Source organism: Macaca thibetana, chromosome 7 (genome assembly GCF_024542745.1).
Source record: "Macaca thibetana thibetana isolate TM-01 chromosome 7, ASM2454274v1, whole genome shotgun sequence".
NCBI lineage: Eukaryota > Metazoa > Chordata > Mammalia > Primates > Cercopithecidae > Macaca > Macaca thibetana.
Genome location: NC_065584.1, coordinates 83,308,099 through 83,329,868, shown reverse-complemented (window position 1 = coordinate 83,329,868; position 21,770 = coordinate 83,308,099). Strand labels below are relative to the sequence as shown.

Here is a 21,770-nt window from a genome sequence, read left to right as displayed (position 1 = left end):
AGGCCTGAGAGATTCAAAGCGTGAGAAGCACTTGGCTTGCCATTGTCGGCTTGAGAATGGAGGGGGCCAGGACCTAAGTCCTACAACCATAAGGAACTGAACTTTAAATGAGTTTAGAAGTGAATTCCTCCCCTCCAGTAAGGAAGGCCGCCCTGCTTATACTTTGCTTTTGACCTTGTGAAACCCTGAGCAGAGAAGCCAGTCACGTTTTGTTGGACTTCTGACCCACAGAGACTGTGAGATAATAAATAGTTGCTTTAAGCCACCAAGTTGGTAGTACTTTGTGGCCGGATGTGGTAGCTCACACCTGTAATTGGATCACGTGAGGCCAGGAGTTTGAGACCAGCCTGGACAACATGGCGAAACCCCATCTTTACTGAAAATACAAAAAATTAGCTGGGCCTGGTGGCGCACAACTGTAATCCCAGCTACTCGGGAGGCTGAGGCATGAGAATTGCTTGAACCCGGGAGGCGGAGGTTGCAGTGAGCTGAAATTGCGCCCCTGCACTCCGGCCTGGTCGAAGGAGCATGACTGTCTCAAAAAACGACAACAAAAAACAACTTCCAGTTGTCTTCCCTGATAGCTAATCTCCCCTTCTTCTTTATTATAAAACTCCCAACTTCTAGCTGGACATGGCTGCCTGGAATAAACCCTATAGCTCCTAGCCTCTCTCCCTGGCTTGGTGAGCCCAGGCGACTAAATTCTACTGAGACACAATCAGACATATTGGTGCACCTTTCAGAAAGCTTCTTTCAAGGAAAGAGATGTGCTGTTTCTTCCTTCCTCCTTCCTGTTAGGCTGATGTAATGGCTGGAGCTCAGGGAGCCGTCTTGGGTCATGAGGTGGCAAGCTAAGGATGGTAGAACAGCAAGACAGGAGACTGGGCTTTCAAATCATCATAAGGCTGCCATCCATCCCTGGACCCTTATTTACAGATTCTTCTATGTGAGACAGAAATGAATTCCTATTTTGTTTAAGCTATTCTTATTTTGGGTTTTACTGTTACAGCCAAACCTACTCTTAATTATTTTGCCTAATTAATATCTCATTATAATAAGTGGGGTAATACAGAGGATCCATTTTCCAGGAGATGAACAATCAAGCCTGAGCAGTGAACAGTTGTCTTGGACATTTGACTAATCCATTGTCTTATAACACACCATTGGACTGTTTTTCTTCTTAGTTGCAAAATATGCCCAAATAGTTCCATCAGTATCTTTCATTCTTGGCACAGTGCCAGATCTTCCTGGAATTACTCACAGTTCTCTGTACTCACCCCTCCCTACTTACACAGATAAAGAAAAACAAACGTACCTTGCAAATAGACAAAATGTCTACTATATTTATGTTCTACTTATCGTGACTCACTAAAAATAGCCTATTACGTTCACTCTTTTTCACTTAGTATATTAACTACCTTTGGGCACACTTTATAGTGACTTCTTTCTTTTTGAATATCATTATAGATGCATGGATTTTAAAAAATTCACCTTGCTCCAATTAGCTATATTATTTTCCTTTTGATAATCAAATTGTCAAAGCATGTTAAGTGGGAGCCTCTTTAAATTGATTCCTTTGCCTTTCAGCTTTACTTTATACATTTAAAAAGCATCTTTGCTTTCTGTCATCAACAACATTTTTCTGGGCCTGGAGTTACTTAAGGTGTGCAGCTATTCTTCAAGGAAACTGAGGTTTTTTTGATATATTTTTTTTAATGGTGATTAATATTTGAAGAAAAGATCCAGTTTCTAAGAATGGATATCAGATTGTTCCTGATGTTGTTTTTAGTGTTAGTGACAGTTCAAAAAGTTATTTCTTTTTAAAACCACAAATTCACCTTGGTATTTCCTATTTAACTCAAACATTATTCAACTTTTAAAATGTAACTTTAGTATACAGTTTAATATTTATTTTCCTCTGCAACATACCTACTTGTACCTGTAACACCCGATCCAAACTCCAGAGGCATCTTCTCTTTAATGATCCTATAGTGTCTCACTGACCACCATTCTCTAGCTGTTTTATTGATAGATTCATCCAGGCTGGGCCAATGGGACAGCAGGATAAGAAAGAGAGAGGGAGGGTTTAGCATACTGGCAGGAGACGGTCTGAAGGAATGAATCATGGAATCCCAGGTAATAGGAGGCCTAAGGAGGAGAATAAGACAGCACAGATCAGGAGAAAGAGAGATGGTGTAGATAGCTGGAACAGGTACAGTGAAGATAACTCAGTGAGAGAGCTGGGAGGAGGGAGGCAGCAGTCAGAATGTGGAGGGACCGACGTTCAAACTTCAAAGGTGGAGCAGTTTCAGGAGGTGGCCAAACAAGAGGATGTATGGTTATCGATGTTTTCCATGGTCCACCTCCAGCTCTGTATACCTGCTCTCAGCTCTGCTCTCAGCCAGAGCAAACACACTCACCCTAGTCTCAGGTGGGGAGGTAAGGGCCAGAGTCTATCTGGGATCTGGCATAGAAGGACAGCCAGGATTGCTGTCTGCTGGCTGCTCTGCTATACATGCAGAATGTGTACCATGTTCAGACTAGACAATACACCCTCCTTCCTTCCTCACCAGCTACAGACTCCAGGCCCTTCCCACACTTCTGCCTGTGGCTGAGCTTTCCACCCTAGCCCATACGGTGCTGGTTCAGCTTCTGACGGTGCTGGCTGAGATCTGTGATGCTGGCATTCCTCACAGGAAGAAGCCTGCAGGGTATGCTGAGGCTTGTCCATCTGGGCTCCTGTGGGGGCCTGTGAGGCTCACCTGTGCCACCTGTTCCTGAACAGCATTGAGCAGGAAGCTGGGGTGGGGGAACAGGAGGAGCAGAGGCTGCAACGTAGTGCAGATCTTCCTTCTTGCCAAACCTTGCCCTGATTCTAGGGCTGCAGGCAGGAACAGATGCAGCAGGTGGCTGGGAGGGGAACTGGTGGTGGGTGGGTGGAAAGACCAGGTCTGGAGATGCCACAGCTCTACTCTTTTCTTAAACTTGGGTGTTTGGCACAGGGTCCCATGCAAGGAGGTGGGATATGGGCAGCCAGAGGGGAGTCTCTCTCCTGCCTCTGCTGTTTCTGGGGCAAGGAGGGCAGAAGAAAGTCGTCGGGGGCTGGATTCTTGTGCTTGAAAGGCTTGGGTCCTCAGAGAGGGAAGATGAGGAAGCCAGAGAAACTTGAGTATTTCCAGCCACCCAGTAGATTTCCCCGACGAAGGCGCAGAGACACTCGGTCCCCGGGGTCCAAGGGCAGTAGCACAGAGCTGGTGGCTGCCTCCCGGGTCACATCAGGGTCATTGGCAAAGGCTGAGATGACAGGCCACGTGTTCAGCATCAGGCTCACCTGGGGAGGGGAGCCCAGTTAGCCTCCATTCCCCAGTCCTTAGCTCAGGACCCCCACTTTCCCAGGGGCTTCCTCTTGGGAAGCTGGGTCTTAATGGGCTCTCCTGGGAGGGCTGAGGGGTGGCCAGCATTGGACTCTGCACATCCTCCACACTCAATGCAAGGCAGGCCCATTCCTCCCCTGGTCCTGGCTTCCAGGACACAGGTCAGTGGAGGGTCCACCTGGAGGTCAGCTGGGCTCCACTTCTTCCCCCTCCCTCCCCTCCTGAGCCAGGGATGGGGACCAGTGCTGAGGTCACCTGGACAGTTTGGCGGTTGTACACTTTCACCACATGGAACCGGAAGCTGTAGACACCCCGGACAGGGGCTACGAAGGAGCCGGAGGCCCGGTCAAAGCCACCGCCCTCATTCACCAGGACCTGGGGGAAGCAGAGCCTGCTGAGTGGGGCTCAGGAAATGCCCATGGCTCAGGGGTACCATGGGGACTGGGCAGGGGCAGTGAGTAATGAATAGAAGGAGTGGCAAGTAGGAGTTAATAGGCATGAACAGATTCAAAAGAAATGGTGAGAAGGGGCAAGGAGGGGCTGCGTATGGGTGGAGGGAGGGGAAATCATTGGTGGGGTGGAGCAGCAACAGGCCAGATTAGGGAAAGATGTAGGAAGCTGTTTTCTTAAAGCCTCAGGGACAGCAAAGTGGGCTTGGACAGTTGCTTCCAGGTCCTTGCAGGGTCCTTCCAGGTCCCATGGACAGGGGTAGGGGGATTACCTGGTCGAAGTAGATGGCCCCACTGGTGCCATTGCCGGTTTCCCCTGCTGGCTCATGGTGGTGGCTTCGGACTGCAGCAAATGCCACTCGCCCAGGGGGCGCCTCTCCCAGGGCTGCTCCTCCGGGCCCCCCTGCGGCAGCTCGCCCAGGCTCACAGACCACAAGGCACTCCCCCTCCAGCAGGACGGGCTCTGACCCCTCCTGGGCCCACCCGGCCCCCAGGGCCAGAAGCACCAGAGCCAAGGGAAGCCCGGGACTGTGTAGGGGACCTGGTAGCCAGTGTGGCTTGGCTCCCAACATGGCTGAGGGGCTCTGCAACCCACAAGTGCCCCTGTCTTCTGCTCCTCTTCTGTTTCCGCTCCTCTCCCTGGACTCTCACCGCCAGCACCCTGATCGTCTGCCCTCTCTAGGCTCGCTACACCCCCTCTCCATACCTGTGTCCCGGCTCCGTCCTGCCTCCCACTCTTACTCCTGCTGTCACTGCAGTTCCCTCCTCCTTGGCAGAGCATGCAGTGACAGCAGTTGGGCTTTGGGAGAGAGAGGAGGGATGAAGCCGCCCGCCCGCTGGACGGGAGGGCTGCAGCCAGAGCTTCAGGGCAGCCCTGCTGGACGGGACTGCACTGAAGGCTGGACCTGGGGGGATGGAGAACACGGTATGTGTGTGTGTGAGGGGTGTGAGAGAATGTGTGAGTGTGTGCATATGCCAGAGGCAGCCCCCTTAACCCCCTCCTCCTATTCCTCCTCTCTTCAAAATCCCCCACAAATCAACAGCCCTTCTTCGTGGCATCTTTCCATTTGTTGGAAGAAAGGGGTACTCCACCCGGGTTACCCCCTCCCTCGCCTCCGCCACGATTGCTTTGGTGGAAAGTGCTTGGGCCTAGAGCACCAGTGGAGCCAGTCACGCTGCCTCTTTGGTTGGCCACATCTTTATTCGCGGGAAACAACTTTCAACGCATGGTTTCACTTTCCGAGAAATAACTGCGCAGAATGCGCGAGGACCCCGAGGGCGGGGAGACAGAGTGGAGAAGCGCGAGGAGCGAGCCCTGGAGCCGCCGAGGGGACTAGGCCGAGTGGGCCCGTCGGGGCCGCTGGGCGCGGCGGCGGGGTTGGGAGGAGGGCGCGCAGCCGGGAGGAGCTGGGCTGACTCCGCCCCAGGCCAGGAAGTGACTCAAGAAACAGTTTGCGTGCGATGTGGACAAGAGAGGTCCCCGTTGGGTGAGGAACCCGGGAAGGACCGCCCAGATTCGGGCCCCCTGCCCTTGTCCCCTGGGCTAGGGGCGCGGGCAAGGCGGGGGCCCGGCGGGCGCTGAGAGGACCCGAGGCCGGCGCGGGCGGCGGAGGCGGTAGGCGCGCCCCTCCCCCGCGCCCGGGAGAGGGGAGAGGGGCCATGGTGCGGAGTAGGCCTGGCCCGGGGTGGCTGTCCCAGTCCGCGGTGGGCGGGCCCGGCCCGGCCCGGCCCCTGGGCCCTGGGCGGTGCTCGTGGCGTGACGGAGAGGGGCAGCGGACGGCTGGGGGAGGGGTGGGAGTGGCTTGAACCTTGGAAATGGCAGACCAGGGCCCCCAGAGGACAGCCTAGTTCAAACCCCTGCTGAGGATTCGTCTTTAAGAAGCTGCAGAGTCCCCCAGGAGACTCCTTCTGGCCTCCAGGCCGAGAGCTGAAGCCCCCCACCCTTCTTGCTCAGGACTGTGGTCTTCGTTTTCCAAAGCCCAGACGCCCACCCTCGGTAGACAGCCTTGTTTACCGGGACTTCCTCTCCGGAAAGGCCTGCATGACATACTCCCTACCTCCAGTGGACTCAGATGCTTGTCACCTACTGGGGCTGTTTACCAGAGCCTTAACTAGGTGCGACCTGTTGATAGCTGGTGTAGTCCCACAAACCAGGATTTGGATTGAGGGTGCAGTGAGGCTCTGAGCTGCCTTCTTCCCTTCCAGGGCTGGGGGCAGCAGCCATGCCTACCTGGGAGGCCCGCCCCGCGTCCCCAGACCGCTTTGCGGTGTCTGCGGAGGCTGAGAACAAGGTTCGGGAACAGCAGCCTCATGTGGAGCGCATCTTCAGCGTGGGGGTGAGTGTCCTTCCGAAGGACTGTCCGGACAACCCCCACATCTGGCTGCAGCTGGAGGGCCCTAAGGAAAACACCAGCAGAGCCAAGGTGAACTCCTTCTCTCCCCCATCCCTCCAGGCACCAAGGACGCTTTCCCCCGGGGCGGAGGAGAGCAGGGAAGAGGAGGGGCCTGGGGAGGATCTCGACTTCTTGGTTGTCTCACTGGCAACCTCAGTGCCCCTGAGTTTTGAGGGACTTTCCAACTCTGTATTTGTTTTCAGTTTCAGCTTAATTTCTTCTGTGATAGCCCAGGCTCGCAAAAATCATTCTGTGCTCTTTGGTAGAGTAGAGAGATCTGGCTGAACAAGTTGGCCCCACCAAGGAATGCACTGTGAGGTGGGAGGCTGGGCCACATTGCTTCCTTTGGGATTAGGCTGGGGTTCCAGGATGGCTCAGTTTTGTGATAGAAGTCTCAGTTTCCTTATTTCTAAAATGGGAATAACATCATGTGGATACTTCAGACATCCTGGAGCTCAGGAGCGAGCAAGGAGCCAGGAGAGGTGACCCAGGCCAGTTAGGATTCCAGCAGTTTACTTTTCCTGACCTTCCCTTCCTCCCAACCAGGAGTACCTGAAGGGCCTTTGCAGCCCAGAACTGCAGGATGAAATCCATTACCCGCCCAAACTGCACTGCATCTTTCTGGGAGCCCAGGGCTTCTTCCTTGACTGTCTGGCCTGGAGCACATCAGCCCATCTGGTGCCCAGGGCGCCCGGCACACTGATGATCAGTGGCCTGACTGAGGCTTTTGTCATGGCTCAGAGCCGGGTAGAAGAGCTGACAGAGCGGCTGAGCTGGGACTTCACGCCAGGACCATCTTCCGGAGCCTCTCAGTGTACTGGAGTGCTGAGAGACTTCTCTGCCCTGCTGCAGTCGCCGGGGGATGCCCATAGAGAGGCTCTGCTGCAGTTGCCCCTGGCTGTCCAGGAGGAGCTGCTGAGTCTGGTGCAGGAGGCGTCCAGTGGGCAGGGGCCAGGAGCGCTGGCTTCTTGGGAGGGGCGGAGCTCAGGCTTGCTCCGTGCTCAGTGCCAAGAAGAGAGAGCTCCCCCTAGTGACGGCAGGGAGTCCCTGGACACTGGATCTGTGGGACCCAGAGATTCCAGGGGAGCAAGGGGAGACAATTATGCTGTGGAAAAGGAGGGAGGGAAACAGGGTGGTCCCAGGGAGATGGATTTGGGGTGGAAGGAATTGCCTGGGGAAGAGGCCTGGGAGAGAGAAGTGGCCCTCAGGCCACAGTCAGTGGGTGGAGGGTTAAGGGAGTCAGCACCCCTGAAAGGGAAGGCCCTGGGGAAGGAGGAGGTAACTCAAGGAGGAGGAGGGGTCTGTGTCCACCGTGAGCCTCCCGGTGCCCATGGCTCCTGTCACAGGGCAGCTCAGTCCCGAGGAGCCTCCCTCCTCCAGCGGCTCCACAATGGGAATGCCTCTCCTCCAAGGGTGCCCAGCCCTCCGCCTGCACCAGAACCCCCATGGCACTGTGGAGACCGGGGTGACTGGGGAGACCGGGGAGATGGTGGGGACAGGGGAGACAAGCAGCAGGGCATGGCACGGGGTCGGGGGCCTCAATGGAAACGAGGTGCCCGAGGGGGCAACTTGGTGACTGGCACACAGCGTTTCAAGGAGGCCCTGCAGGATCCTTTCACACTGTGCCTTGCCAATGTGCCTGGCCAGCCAGACCTCCGCCATATTGTCATTGACGGCAGCAACGTGGCCATGGTGTGAGTACCTGGTGGGGCTGAGGGCCTAGGGGAGGGAGGATATGTCCTGAGGGGCTGGCATTGTAGCCAGGGTGCCAAGCCCCTCCTCTGGCCGACCCCCTCCCACTGCAGGCATGGCCTTCAGCACTACTTCTCCAGCCGGGGCATTGCCATTGCTGTGCAGTACTTCTGGGACCGTGGCCACCGTGACATAACTGTCTTTGTGCCTCAGTGGCGCTTCAGTAAGGATTCCAAAGTCAGAGGTGAGTTGGGCCTGGTCTTCAGTGTCCCAGGGTAGGCTCTGTTTCCACCTTGAGGAGAACCCTATTATGTTCTTTTTTAATAGAGAGTCACTTCCTGCAAAAGCTGTATTCCCTCAGCCTGCTCTCCCTCACACCCTCACGAGTCATGGATGGCAAGAGGATCTCCTCCTATGATGACAGGTACTTGCTCCTCTCCTGGCCCCAGGCTTGATATTCAAGGAGCCGTGTGGAAGATTGAGGGAGAGAGAAAAGCTCCTGGTGGTTTACACTGTTTCCAAGCCTTGGTGGTGGGTAAGGGCCAGTTACTCCTCTGTGTGCCTTATGATCGGGTAGGTAAACCTGCCTTGCAGGTGTGATGAGACGAACTGTAGACAACCATGTTTGCCTATTCATCATTCATCAAACAAAATGATACCTCATATTTGTATAGTGCCTTACTGTCTAGAAAATACTGGTTTAGTGGAAAGGTGGGAAAGCTGGTTACATAAATAGCTGACACGATGTCTTCTTATAACCTGAATTTCCAAACATGCAGAGAAACTTCCCTAACATTCTGGAAAAACCAGAGTAAAGATCAAAATAACAAGTAAAATGAAGAAACAACCCACGAATAATAGGACTGTACAAAACATGGTATAATAGAAAGATCACTGGATTTAGAATTGGAAGATCTGAATTTGAGCCTCATGTAGCACTACTCATTGACTTTGACTGTGCAACTTTTCTTAGTGAATTAACCTCTTTGTCTCAGGGTCCTCCTCCATTCATTTACCCTCCTTGTGAATATACGAAAAAGATGAGGTATGTGCTTGCCTTGCTCAAGGTGCTGGGCAAGAGTACAGTGACATTCCTTCGTAACTTTGCACAGACCTACTCCAGTGTAGCAGTGGGTATATCTCCAATCTACAGTTGTGGAGACAGAGCGTCAGAATGGTTACCTGTCTTAGCAAAGGGAAATTAGACCTCAAAGCTGCCAGATGGTTTTAATGAAAATACAAGGCACACTTCTACCATAGTCTGCATAGGTGGTGTGAGAAATGAGCAGATTTTAGAGAGCCAAGTTAAAAAATTTACAAGTTCTTTATTCTCTAGGGCATTATTCAGTTTTTAAAAATTAGTTTCCAAACCATAGTGATATATACTTTGTCTTTTCAAACACTTACCTTCTATTCCTTAACAAGTAAATGGTATTCTACCCAAAAGCAGTTTACTTTCTCCCAATGTTATTCTATTTATGTCTAGATTTCACAGATTACCCAAGATATGGAACCTTCTTTCCACACCTGCATTGAAACAGAATTGAAACTGAAGATTGAGTTCGTTTTAATGAATGTTAAAGGCATGTGTCTGCCCAGTTGTGTGGGACCTGGTTGGCAGATAACATAATATAAATTGGGAATTTGCCCAATAACAGTGAATAAACACAGTGGTGCACAGCATAGGCATACTGAATGAATGTTGCTGAACAACATACTGTGTAATGCGATCATAGTAAAATATGCTTAACTGGAAAATACCATTTGCATACCATAAGTGTACCATATACTTTTTGTTTTTGTTTTTTTGAGACAGAGCCTTACTCTGTCCGCATACTGGAGTGCAGTGGCATGATCTCGGCTCACTGCAACCTCCGCCTCCTGGGTTCAAGTGATTCCCCTACCTCAGCCTCCCGAGTAGCTGGGACTTCAGGTGCATGCCACTATGCCTGGCTAATTTTTAGCATTTTAGTAGAGACGGGGTTTCACCATGTTGGCCAGGGTGGTCTTGATTTCCTGACCTCATGATCCGCCCACGTCAGCCTCCCAAAGTGCTGGGATTACAGGCGTGAGCCACCAAGTCTGGCCAAGTGTACCATAGACATTTGTATGTCATTCTCTGAATTTGTTTCCCAGACAGAAGCTCAGAGCCTGATATCTGTCACATCTAATCCTGACTCCCAGTTCCCCCTATACCACACTATCTTTCAAATACTGACTGCTCACTTAGTACTAGGTGCATGGCCTGCAGGAGGAGGTGGGAACACTGGGAACAAGATCTGATTCTTGACTAGAGAGCTGAAAGAAACCATAAACCAAACACTACAGGAATGCGCCCTTCTGGCTGGGGTTTTGTGGGAAAGGAGAGATTTGTGAGTTTTTGTGTTGAGAAGACTGGGATGGTTGGGATCTCTTGGTTTCTAAATCTGTTAAAAAGACCACCACCCACCACCTCATGAGTCCTATCCTGTCTTGTGGAATCAGAATTACTGAAGTGGAGCCCAGGCATTTTTTTAAAAAGTTTCCTTGGTGATTGTTTTCCTTAGCAAGTCTTGGGAAGTGCCTTTCAGATAGAGGAAATAGTTGGAGAAATATGGAAGTCAGCATAAGACATATGTGGAGAGCAGAGTGTAATCTGATTATTGATTTTAGCTGGAGTTGGGAGTGGATTAGGGAATATTGGGAGAGAGAAGGCTGTAAGGGTGATTTGAGCTGGCCTGTAGAAGGCCTTAGCTGCCAGGCCTGGGTGTGTAGACTTTATTTGGTAAATAAAGGGCAAGTGTGGAAGAGTTTTGTGTAGGGGATAAGCATGCTTTCTTGTGGCAGGGCAGGGGAGACTTGAGGGTGGGTGAGTGGTCAGAGGTGGGGACCCCCTTGTTGGGAAGTGATGCATGATCTCAGTTGCAGTATTTGAATTACTAGGGTGCTAATGGTGGTCCTGGGAAGGAAGGGAGCAGAGCACAAAGGCTTTTCAAAGGAAGGGCATGTTGGATTTGCGAGGGATTGGTTGGGCAGGGTGGAAGACAGTCAGAGCTAGATCTTACTGTTCACTAATGTGGCACAAAGTGTTGGGTAAAGGACTATGGTGAGCAGATAGGATACTACTGGGAGACCACCTTGGATTCATCTTTGTTTCCTCTCTAGCCCATGGCACTTATATCTAGTCAGTTGCCTGTAGCTGGGTCAAGTGAGGTAGGGGGCCAGATCTCCATCATCAGAAGTGACGCATGGGAGTCAGTAAAACTTCTGGGGTTGGGGCCTTGGAGAGTCTCAAATGGTTGCTGTGGTTTTTCCTTTTATTTTTATAGATTTGGGGGATACCAGTACAGTTTTGCTACATGGATATAATGCATAGTGGTGAAGTCTAGGCTTTTAATGTAACCATGATCCAAATAGTGAACATTGTACCCAGTAGGTAATTTTTCAACCCTCTCTTGGTTGCTGTGGTTTTGGAGACAGGTTCATGGTGAAGCTGGCTGAAGAGACAGATGGGATAATTGTCTCCAATGACCAGTTCCGGGACCTGGCGGAGGAGTCTGAGAAGTGGATGGCAATCATCAGAGAACGGTGAGGGAGCCCTCCTGCTGAGAATTGGGCACAGATGCAGATGTTTTTCTAAAGCCAGCTCTGCTCTGGCCATGGGGTGAAAACTCTGGGAAGCAGGTGAAGTTTTCTTGAAGGATGGAGCCAGCAGCTTCTGGTGATACTGGTCTCAGTCGTCTGGGAGGTAGGCCAGGGCCCCCTCTGTGACCACATATCTTTCACCATCCAGCCTGCTGCCCTTTACCTTTGTGGGAAACCTCTTCATGGTACCTGATGACCCACTGGGACGAAACGGCCCCACCCTGGATGAATTTCTGAAGAAGCCAGCCAGGTAATCCTTCCCCTAGACTACTTGCGGGCAGCCCCCACCCCTGGCCCTCTCTCAGCAGGCCCAGAGACTTGGGTGGAAGTGTGATCTCAGTTTGGGCAAAATTAAGTGTAATCTTAATTTTGCAGTGGTTTGAGTTGCCTTGGCCTTTATAAGCTTCCCAGGGGATCCTGACATAGAACCTCCTTGCTGGTAGGGAAACACCTGCTTCCTGTTTCTCTTAATCAGCATGTTTGATGGAGTTATTTGGAAAACGGTTGCTTATACTGAGATCCAGTTGTATTCAGCATGCCTTCTACTGACCATTACATAAGTGATTCATTTAGGACTAGAACTAGATCATAATAGTGGCAGAGTTCACCCTGGTTCCAAAAGAACGGCCCAGCTCCCCTTCAGAAGTGGGTTGATACTGCCACTCAGTGGTCAGCTTCAGGAACTTCAGGGTTTCTCCCCCAAAGCCAAGAATAGGCAGGACAATTAAGAGAGGGGTAGCCCACTAAGATCTAATTTCCCCCCAGGATGCTCATCAGCTCTTTTTGGTCTGTTTCTTCCTAGGACACAAGGGTCTTCTAAGGCTCAGCATCCTTCCAGGGGCTTTGCAGAACATGGTAAACAGCAGCACGGGAGAGAAGAGGAAAAAGGTAGTGGTGGCATTCGGAAGACCCGGGAAACAGAGCGGCTCCGGCGGCAGCTGCTGGAGGTGTTTTGGGGTCAGGATCACAAGGTGGACTTCATCCTGCAGCGGGAGCCATACTGCCGGGACATTAACCAACTGTCTGAGGCCCTGCTCAGTCTTAACTTTTGAGCCTCACCTGCTTGAGTGGTTGCTGCCCCGTCAGCTCCAGCCGCCTCCAGCTCAGCCCTTTCTGTGAGAGTCCCTCTGCTGCTCACACTCTGATCCAGAGGCACCCTGAGTTGATGCTTTGGATCAGGGAAGCCACTTTGGGACAGGTCCATAAAGTGACCTGATCTTACCGAGTGAGGACCTCAGCCAGCTCTCAAGAGGTTCTGCTCAGCCTTAACTTCTCAACTTTGCCTTAGCACAGGGTTTCTGTAGGGAGTAGGGGCTGCTGGAGAGGATTAGTTCTGGACACTGAGACTGTTGGCTCCACCTCCAAGCTGAGCTGGGGTGGAGGGCAGGGTGGGCGGGAACTGACAGGAAGTTAAGCTGTTCCTCTCTTTGGCTGCTGCTGTGGATGGCCAGAGGACAGGATACTCCCTGGCTGAGCTCCTGGGAGTGTGGAAGGAGACGCTGGGCCCTGGAAGGGCCACAGCGTTATGTGGATGGGGCCACGATAGAATGGAGTGAGCTAGTGAAGAAGGCAGAGGGAGACTTGGCTTCTGGTCTCAGCTATGCCTGTTTGTGACCTTGATTGAGTTGCTTGGGCTTTACTTCCGCCTACAAATCAGTGGTAAAAATACCTGTTGGGAGGAGAAATGAGAACATAGAGGAAAGCTTCTTGGAGAAAAGGTGCTTGGACCAAGTCTCAGGTGTGTCTGCCTGTGGCTGCACAGGCTCTCTAACCAAAACCTCACTTTCAGAGAGATGTGGGTCCTTTGTCTTCAGGGTCCACACCCTAGATTTTAACACTGCATTCTCACTATAACATGCCCTATAATGGCTGCATCCCTTTTGAGCAACCTCCAAAATCCACATTTATACAATAGGTAAATTAGGGATGACTGCATTATCAGAATACTCTCAGGGTTCCTATAAATGGCAGCTCTCCTGTTGTATTCAAGTGTTTGTTTACAGACTAACAAATTTGTTGGCAAATCCCTGGTTAGATGCACTTGCTGGTGTTGAGATGAACACGTCGATTTTTCACCAAATCGATGAAGCCATGCTCTGCAATGACAATATTAATGTGATCCAACCCTAACATTTTCTCTATGGAAGATATATGTTGCATAAAGTGAGGCACACTTCTGCTTTATGTATGTGTGTATGGGGATGGGAAGACTTAACGGAAGTTGAACCAGTTGGTTCTAGATGAACCAATTATCTGGAAAATGAAATAACCAGAGTTGGAAGGCACTTGACTGGCCACCAGACCAACTCTGCTGTCACTAACATGCTCTCTCCACCCTGATTCCTACAGGTCATTGCCCTTGGTCTGCTTGAAGTCCTCCTGTGCCAGGGAATTTACTATCTCCAAGGTAGCACATTCCCTGTGTAGACGGTATTAATCAGTACTCCTTCCTTTAGTGCAGCCTAAAGTATGCTTTTCTGTTACGTCTACCTTTGAGGCTGGTCATACCCCCAGGAACAATACAGAGCCAGTCAACTTCCTGGAATCCAAGACCAGATAAAGAAGTAGGATGGGTGCCCCTGGATTCTGTTCTATGTGGGCCCTGTGGTGAGTCTCTGGATAAGATCTTTTCCAGGCCGTGACTTTTGCCTCCCTCTGAATGGCACAGGGAGTTGAATACTGCATGGAGAATGTAATGATGATGGGGAGGGTCCTTGGGTCCTTGTGTCCTCACCCCTCCCTTTTTGGTGATTTACACCACTGTACCATACTGACCCAGGCTGGGGGCAGGTGTGTTGGAGACAGGCTGGTCAAGGAGGTGACAGTGATTCAGAGATAACCCAGAGGTCCCTGAGAAGAAGAGACTGGTTAATATGGCCTGAACTGGTGGCTGGGGGAACTGTGTCTGATCAAGTTATGGCAGATGTCACAGCTTTAGGTAGGTAAAAAGGGTCTTAGATGAAAACTTGGAGTTTTTTTTTTTTTTTTCTCCGGATAGGGTTGTTTATAGTTCTTGATTGGTATCTTGCCCTTTTCACTTTCAGTGATGGTGGGTGTACAGTAGACCAAAAGTATCTTTTGCCCTTTTGTGCTAACGGCGCTGGTTGACTTGAGTGGCCCCAGTCAGATGAGAGGCAAGTTCTAAGCTTCTTATAGACAGGGATGTTGGCTTTGTTCTGCTGCAGCCTGATAAACTGGGACCACTGTGTGGTTAGTAATGCACTTGCCATTTGGTGACACAGACTGAAGTCTATCCTACACCTGGGCCTCACCTCTTCCTCTACTGGCATTCTAATGGCACTCTGACAGCATCCAGGGTGACTACAGGGCCCACTGGAAATGGATCATCATTCTGTCTTCTAGTGCCTACCTTTATCATAACCAGATGTCCCAAACTTGTGACAAGCTCTTTTGGCAACTGAAGGACCAAGAAGGGAGAGGGTGATGAGAGAGACTGCCCATTATAACTTTCAAAACCCCGTCTTGGGGGAAGAATCATCTAGGGTGACATTCCTTGAAGTAAATCGTAGGCGAATCTAGGCCAGAGAGATGAGCCAAGGTTAGTGAGATAATTTATCTTTATTGCCTAAACTGCAGAGCATTCTCTACACAGCATAAAGGAGAAGTGGGGCAGCTGCAGGACATGTAGAGAAACCCAACTAGGAAATCTTGCAAGGAGTTGAAAAGATTAATGTCCCAACCTGATGAGATTACAGCCTTGAGACAATAAGGTGGAGCAACAGAACAATGGGAAAGAGGACTGGGGGAGAAATCTAAGAACCAGATGGCTTCAGCTCTCTAGAGGAGCTGAGCCTATTCACAGTGCCTAACCTGGAAGCCTATGAGGGACAGGCCTCAGGCCCTTGCCATGACCTACTTAGGCTACAATTTCCTTTAAGGCAGCCCCTAGCTCTGGGAAGGAGTACTGGTAGCCAGTAGCCAGTGTTCGCCGTGGGATCACCTTCTGGCCCTCCAGCAGCATGATGGCACGCTCTCGCCCAAAGACAGCTTGCACTATAGTGCTGGGGACAGGGATGAAGGCTCGGTGGCCCAGGGCAGCACCCAAAGCCTGGGCAAACTCAGCATTAGTGGCGGAGGATGGAGCCACTCCATTCAGGACCCCATGCACGTGGTTTGCTTCAAGAGCATGGGTCAGGATTCCTGCCAGGTCCCCGATGTGTATCCAGGGGAAGAATTGGTGGCCTGAGCCGATGGGGCCCCCCAGGCCCAGCCGAAAGGGCAGCAGCATGTGGCCGATGGCACCACCCCCACGGCCCAGTACAACCCCTACAGCAGGCAAGAGGGAAGGTACAGAGGTCCTCTCAGCCTTGAAGCAGCCCCACTGCTCCTCCTGGTTTCTGTTTCCCCTTCCTCACTCTCCCCATGCTGACTTGGCTCTGTAACAGAAGTGAGCAGTATGGCTCTCTAAGACTTCACACCTTCTCATCTGCAGGTTGGCTATGAGAAGTGGTAGCATCCTCTCACTCTGTAATCTCAGCTCTCCTAATCCCATCAGCTCTCCTAATCCCATCACTTCCCCAGCCCAGAGAAGACATTCCAACCCTGTCTGATACCCAGGCCCCTGTTTCTCACCTGAGCGCACCACCACCTGGCGTGTAGAATCTCCAGGAAGCCTGGCTGCAGCTTCCCATTTGGTTACGAGGTTGGAGAAAAAGTCAAAGTCCCCTCCTGGGCTGTCTTCATCATACTCCGCAGTCAGACTGGGCTGGTAGTAAGCTGCCGGTGGAACACACTCATTTGCCCTGGGTGTCCTTGGTCCTGCCTGGCTCTCTGTAGTGGAGGCTTCCCTTGGCCTCACCTCCTTTGGCCCTTAGGATCTCCCCATTTGGAGACAGAGCCATTTGGATATTTTCCCCTTGAACTTTTCCAGGACCTGAAGTGTTCCTTCCCTGGAGGAACTCTGGTTGCAGGGCCAAACTTAGAGGCTGCTAGAGTGTAGTGGTTAAGAACAGGAACTTGGGTACCAGGCTGCCTGAGTTTTAATCAGCTCCCTCATTTTTAACTCTGTGACTTGATGCAAGTTACTTAACCTCTCTGTATAGAATTTTCACATCTTTAAAATGGGAATAATAGTACCTACCTCATAGGGTTGTTGTAAGGAATAAATGATAATAAGCATAAAACACTTCAAATAGTGGCTGGTGTGTGCATTATAATTGTTTGCAATTACTTGGTCCCAGAGGTGACCATGAACTCTGTTCCTAAAGAACTATGGTGTGAGAAGTAAGGGACTTTGGAATAGGTGGACTTTTCCCTGGCACTAAGAGTGATGCCACTCCTCACTCTTTTTCAGGGTCTCAGTTTCTTAGTGAAAGTACACAAAGGTTAGGAGAAACATGCATGGATCAAGGGCCTAGGAAGTCATTTTGCCTGGAAAAAACCAGTGCTCGGGTGTGTGCACAGCTACAGAGGTCTGAGTTACCCCCTTCCCATGGCTAATATGAGGGGCTGGTGATTTAGGGGGCATACCTACACCTGTGACTAAGACCCAGGCCTTGGGGGGTTGTGGGGCTTTGGTGATGGCTTTAGCCAGCAATTGGGTGGTCTCTAGGCGGCTGCGGAGAACCTCTTTTTGGAAGGTTTCATTCCATCTGCAGGAGAAACATGGGAAATAAAAAGCCACTAAATACATAGGTGCACATATCCCTCTCTCTGTCTTTTCCTGGGAACTATTTCATACCCATTTCTAGTAAAGCCCTTAATTTTGGCTTAACAGAAACAGTCAACGTCTCCTGTAGAGGGAAAGGGCATACATTTTCTGGGCATCCTGAGTTATACCTGAGGACTTAAGCCAATTGGCTGACTGGGTGGAGAAGTGGAGCAGAATGAGTAGTCTGGGATATCGGTTTAGTTCAGAATCTGGGAGTTCCATTACCCTTAGCTCACAGGTTCTCATCAGTGGTACACTCTCCTCCCTGTGCTCTAGTGGGTATCAGCTTTAGGGCCCAGGCTGACCTTCGGAGAGGGTTGAGGATGTTCTCTCCGGCCAGGTTGACGGCGGCATCGCAGCTCGGCAGCCCAGATGCAGCCAGCTCATCCTGTTGGAGAAAGCACACAGTGCCCCTGCCCCGCCCTGCACCGCCCAACTCTGCCCTCCCACCCGCTTCCAGAGGATGGACTTACCCACGTGATCCGGCCGGGCCCGGGCTGTCGGGAGACCAACGTCACTTCGTGGCCTCTGGCATTCAGCAGCTGGCTTAGGGCTGTCCCAATGAAGCCAGTCCCGCCACCTGATCGGAAAATACAAATTGCTTATATTTCCGGGGAGTCGGGGTGGGGGCGCCTTTCGTCCCCGCTGTGGCCCCCCTCTTCCGGCGCCAGCCCATCTGACACCAGACTGCTCCCCACTTCTCCCCCTCCCCGCGATGCAGAGGTGACACAGGTCACAGGGATTAGGGAGATTCGGCTTCTCGGGCTAGGCGGCCAAGGCCAGGTTACCAGTGCACTAGACAGTGCCCTCCCGGAAGCGGATTCCCAGCCCTCAATCTCCGACTAAGCGCGCCCGGCACTCTCCCTTTCTGCAGTCCCTCACCCACAAGCACACGCATAGCGACTAGGACCTAACGCGCCTGCGTAAGGTTTAGAGTTTACCTCACTTCAAACGCGACCAGGACCTCTCTGCGCATGTCCCTTTCGGGAAGCGGGTTCCAATCGAGGTTGCAATCCTGTGCGTGGCCCTTCTCGGCGACCCGGAAAAGCTTGTAAATATAGGCTGTGTGTTTCTCTAGCAAGCGAGGTGGGAGGGATTAGACCGATGGACCCAGAAAAGGCGGAGGAGGGAAGGTTTTAGTGTAGAAAACCAGCCAAACCAAACTCAACCAACAAAACCCTTCACTTAAAACCCGAAGCTACCCAGACCTCAGAATTCTGGATATCTATTAAGTTGGCGGGTCAGTAATGCAAGAGAACCCTTCCACCGGTAGTCTGGATTTCTTTCCACTCGGCCAGTTTTTTCTTCTCTCTCTTTCCGCTGGCTCCTTTCTATCTGCATTTAAACATTCCAAAGGTCCCCTCATATTAAAATAACACTTTACGCCGGGGATGTATGCCTTGAATTCAGTTACCAGGCTTTAACAGAAGACATCCCAAATCTCCTATGCAACTCGGATCTCTCATCTGAGCTCCTAACCCCTATAAAAACTTTTCACTACAAATCTCTTCTTGGACATCCGAAACCCTATTGATTTTAAATACTGAATCTCTCTCAGGTTTATCTAAGAGGAGTCTTTGAAAAGTTCATGGAAAATGTGTATTATGCTAAAAACTACATAGGTTTCCAAATTTTTTTACACCAAAATAAACTTGTATTGACTTGTTATATAACATGTCTGAACAGGATCTGAGGCACTAAGAAGGCTAAGACAGTTTGAAAAGAGCCCCTATTAAAGCAATCTGAATTCTGTGAAAATTGAAGCAAGAACAAACACGGAATTTGTGGTGAAGAACGATGAAATTGATGCTTCATGAAAAATTTATGAGGACAATGCCCCAAATAAATCAGCAGTCTACAAATGCATAACTCATTTTAAGAAACGAGGAGACGTCCAAGCATGGTGGCTCATGCCTGTAATCCCAGTACTTTGGGAGGATTATGCACGAGGCTCTCTCAAGTCCAGGAGTTTGAGACCAGCCTGGGTAACATGGCAAGACCTCATCTGTACTAAAAATTTAAAAATTAGCCAGGTGTGGTGGCGCACACCTGTAGTCCCAGTGTCTTGGGAGGCTGAGGCAGGAGGATTGCTTAAGCCCAGTAGTTCAAAGTTGCAGTGAGCTATGATTGAGCCACTGTGGTCCAGCCTGGGCAACAGAGTGAGACCCCATCTCAACAAAATGGGGAGGAGATGATGTTGAAGATATAGATAGTGGCAGAGTATCCACATCACTTTGTGAGGAAAAAAATTCATCTTGTTTGTGCCCTAATTGAAGAGAACAGCAGAAACAATAGCCAACACAAGAAACATCTCAATTGGTTCAGTTTACACAATTCTGACTGAAAAATTACAGTGGAGCAAACTTTCCACTTGATGGGTGACAAAACTGTTGTACTCAGATCTGCTACAGATAAGAGCAAAGCTTTCAGTGGAAAGTTTAAACAAGTGGGGTCAAGATCCTTGATATGACTTTGTGATCTCACCCAAATCTCATCTTTAATTGTAATCCCCAGCTATTGAGGGAAAGACCTGGTGGGAGGTGATTGGATCACCGGGGCAGTTTCCCCCATGCTGTCTTCATGATAGTGAGGGTGTTCCCATGAGATCTGATGGTTTTATAAGCAGCAGTCTCCTCTGGGCTTTTCACTCACTCTTTCCTACCACCATGTGAAGAAGGGCTTTGCTTCCCCTTTGCCTTCCACCATGATTTTAAGTTTCCTGAGGCCTCCTGAGACATGCAGAACCGTGACTCAATTAAACCTATTTTGTTTATAAATTACTCAGTCCCCAGCAGTTCTTTATAGCAGTGTGAAAACAGACTAATACAATCCTGAAGCATTTCATCAAAGAATTGTAACAGGAGATGAAACATGGCTTCACCAGTATGATCCTGAAGAAAAAGCACAAGCAAAGCAATGGCTATCAAGAGGAGGAAGTCAAAGCAAAGCAGACCAGTCAAGAGCAAAGGTAGTGGCAACAGTTTTTTTGGGATACTCAAGGTATTTTTCTTGTTGACTTTGTGGAGGACCAAAGAATGATAACATTAATTTGCCTATTGAGAGTGTTTTGAGAAAGTTAGCCAAAGCTTTCGCAGAAAAACACCTGAGAAAGCTTCACCAGACAGTTCTTCTCCACTGTGACAATGCTTCTGCTCATGTCTCTCATAAAACAAGAACAATTTTGTTAGTGTTTCAATGGGAAATCATTAGGCATCCACCTGATTTGGCCCCTTCTGACTTCTTTTTGTTTCCTAATCTTGAAAACATCTGTCAAGGGCACACAGTTTTCTTCAGTTAATAATGTAAAAAGGACTGTTTTGACATGGTTAAGTCTCCAGGACTCTCAGTTCTTTAGGGTGTACTAAATGGCTGGTGTCATTTCTTAAAAAAGTGTCTTGAACTTGGTGGAATTTATGTTGAGAAATAAAGTTTATATTTTATATTTTTTATCTTTTAATTCATTTTTTCCACAAACATTTTGAAATTTCCTCATATTCCCTCTGTCTCTGCCATCACAATCCTCTTATGAGTTATTCTGTCTTGTGTAAATATCTGCAATAGTCTCCTAGTAGGTCTTCCTGCTTTTGCATGTTTCTCCTCTCCAAACTATTTCACACATTGCAAGCTGAGTGACCTTTGAAAACCATATGAGGGGAACATTATAGTGGCATGTATAGTTTAAAAAACTCCCAGTTTAAAATTCCTGGATATGCTGGATAAAATTAAACATACCTCTGTTTAAATGTGTTGCCAAGTTAGCTAGAAAAATAAAAAAATCCCAGAGGCCAAAAAATGAAATGTGTCTTGGGACTGAGGTTATGATAAAGATTATTTGCTTGGCCAAACTTTAGTCAAGCTTCTGAACCTTCTAGGCTTATTTGTACACCTCTTTGTAAAATCCAGTTTTCGCAAAGAGCCTTGCTAAGTCAGTTTAGCAAGAACCCCCTCACCTTTGATATCTGATCATTCTCAATCTCTGATCAGGCCCCTCATCCTTCCATCCGCTGGGTGATGTCTGATCACCTTGGCCTATCTTCACATGAATCCCATTAGTTTGTGTTAGCCAGAATCCCTCTTACCCTTGATATTTTTCTCTTATTTATTGTTCATCTACAGAGTTGAGCCCAATCTCTCCCACTGCAAGACCACATTGTAGTGGTACCTATACTTATTGTGATGGAAAATCTTCCTTACCTCACTTTATGAAATGTCACTGAATAATTGTCTTTAACAGGTGTTTTGTGGCTTTTAATTTCAGTAACCAAGAGGCTTGGGTGGCAGGAAACAATGCCTGAGATTGAAGCAAATTTGGAACTGAGACCCCTGCATAAAGCCCTTGGACTGTGTTCTCAGAGAAAAAGTAAACTTTAAAAGTCCACCTGGTATCAAAGAACATGGCTTGGAAACTTGTTTCTCTAGGCTTTGCTCTTGTCTAGGATTGGTTGTAAAAAAAAATTACTATTCTCTGAGAAGTTTTATCTGTTTTCCTGTCCTCCATCATATTTGTGGTTTGAATTAATTGTTACCTACTTGGCCTAGGAGGCTCTAACCCAATAATTTAAATTAA

At 49.7% G+C, this 21,770-nt stretch overlaps 3 protein-coding genes across 10 annotated transcripts; 1 reads left to right on the top strand and 2 right to left on the bottom strand.

Moving 5' to 3' along the window:
* Positions 1-1,874: 1,874 nt before the first annotated feature.
* Positions 1,875-5,086, bottom strand: CBLN3 (cerebellin 3 precursor). 2 transcript variants are annotated; one of them, XM_050798625.1, is made up of 3 exons: positions 4,096-5,086; positions 3,630-3,749; positions 1,875-3,331 (listed from the first exon to the last, which is right to left on the bottom strand). In XM_050798625.1, the coding sequence occupies exons 1-3, from the start codon at positions 4,393-4,395 to the stop codon at positions 3,134-3,136; spliced, it is 618 nt and encodes a 205-aa protein (XP_050654582.1). In that variant the 5' UTR covers positions 4,396-5,086; the 3' UTR covers positions 1,875-3,133. The 2 variants fall into 2 exon arrangements, with proteins under 2 accessions (XP_050654582.1, XP_050654583.1); XM_050798626.1 differs by lacking the exon at positions 3,630-3,749 and having other exon boundaries at positions 4,096-4,699.
* On the top strand, positions 4,627-16,685 carry KHNYN (KH and NYN domain containing). 4 transcript variants are annotated; one of them, XM_050798605.1, is made up of 8 exons: positions 4,627-4,748; positions 6,029-6,246; positions 6,763-7,910; positions 8,022-8,152; positions 8,236-8,332; positions 11,368-11,475; positions 11,681-11,782; positions 12,335-16,685. In XM_050798605.1, the coding sequence occupies exons 1-8, from the start codon at positions 4,643-4,645 to the stop codon at positions 12,582-12,584; spliced, it is 2,160 nt and encodes a 719-aa protein (XP_050654562.1). In that variant the 5' UTR covers positions 4,627-4,642; the 3' UTR covers positions 12,585-16,685. The 4 variants fall into 4 exon arrangements, with proteins under 4 accessions (XP_050654562.1, XP_050654564.1, XP_050654563.1 ...); XM_050798607.1 differs by lacking the exon at positions 4,627-4,748 and adding an exon at positions 5,259-5,310; XM_050798606.1 differs by lacking the exon at positions 4,627-4,748 and adding an exon at positions 5,341-5,438 and having other exon boundaries at positions 12,335-13,716.
* SDR39U1 (short chain dehydrogenase/reductase family 39U member 1) lies at positions 15,093-18,147 on the bottom strand. Of its 4 annotated transcripts, XM_050798611.1 has the most exons (7): positions 18,086-18,122; positions 17,677-17,783; positions 17,509-17,591; positions 17,120-17,144; positions 16,352-16,481; positions 16,126-16,269; positions 15,093-15,819 (listed from the first exon to the last, which is right to left on the bottom strand). In XM_050798611.1, the coding sequence occupies exons 1-7, from the start codon at positions 18,099-18,101 to the stop codon at positions 15,410-15,412; spliced, it is 915 nt and encodes a 304-aa protein (XP_050654568.1). In that variant the 5' UTR covers positions 18,102-18,122; the 3' UTR covers positions 15,093-15,409. The 4 variants fall into 4 exon arrangements, with proteins under 4 accessions (XP_050654568.1, XP_050654566.1, XP_050654567.1 ...); XM_050798609.1 differs by lacking the exon at positions 16,352-16,481 and having other exon boundaries at positions 17,023-17,144; positions 18,086-18,147; XM_050798610.1 differs by lacking the exon at positions 16,352-16,481 and having other exon boundaries at positions 17,023-17,144; positions 17,440-17,591.
* Positions 18,148-21,770: the final 3,623 nt, after the last annotated feature.

Coding starts and splice junctions, on each gene's coding strand:
- KHNYN (XM_050798605.1), top strand. CDS start 4,643: ATGAAGCCGCCCGCCCGCTGGACGGGAGGGCTGCAGCCAGAGCTTCAG. Junction 6,247..6,762: donor AAAACACCAGCAGAGCCAAG/GTGAACTCCTTC, acceptor CCTCCCAACCAG/GAGTACCTGAAGGGCCTTTG. Junction 8,333..11,367: donor ATCTCCTCCTATGATGACAG/GTACTTGCTCCT, acceptor TTTTGGAGACAG/GTTCATGGTGAAGCTGGCTG.
- CBLN3 (XM_050798625.1), bottom strand. CDS start 4,395: ATGTTGGGAGCCAAGCCACACTGGCTACCAGGTCCCCTACACAGTCCC. Junction 3,750..4,095: donor GGGCCATCTACTTCGACCAG/GTAATCCCCCTA, acceptor TGCTTCCCCCAG/GTCCTGGTGAATGAGGGCGG. Junction 3,332..3,629: donor ACAACCGCCAAACTGTCCAG/GTGACCTCAGCA, acceptor TCCCCTCCCCAG/GTGAGCCTGATGCTGAACAC.
- SDR39U1 (XM_050798610.1), bottom strand. Junction 17,145..17,439: donor TGTACCACTGATGAGAACCT/GTGAGCTAAGGG, acceptor TTTCTCCTGCAG/ATGGAATGAAACCTTCCAAA. Junction 15,820..16,125: donor CCAGGTGGTGGTGCGCTCAG/GTGAGAAACAGG, acceptor TGCCTGCTGTAG/GGGTTGTACTGGGCCGTGGG.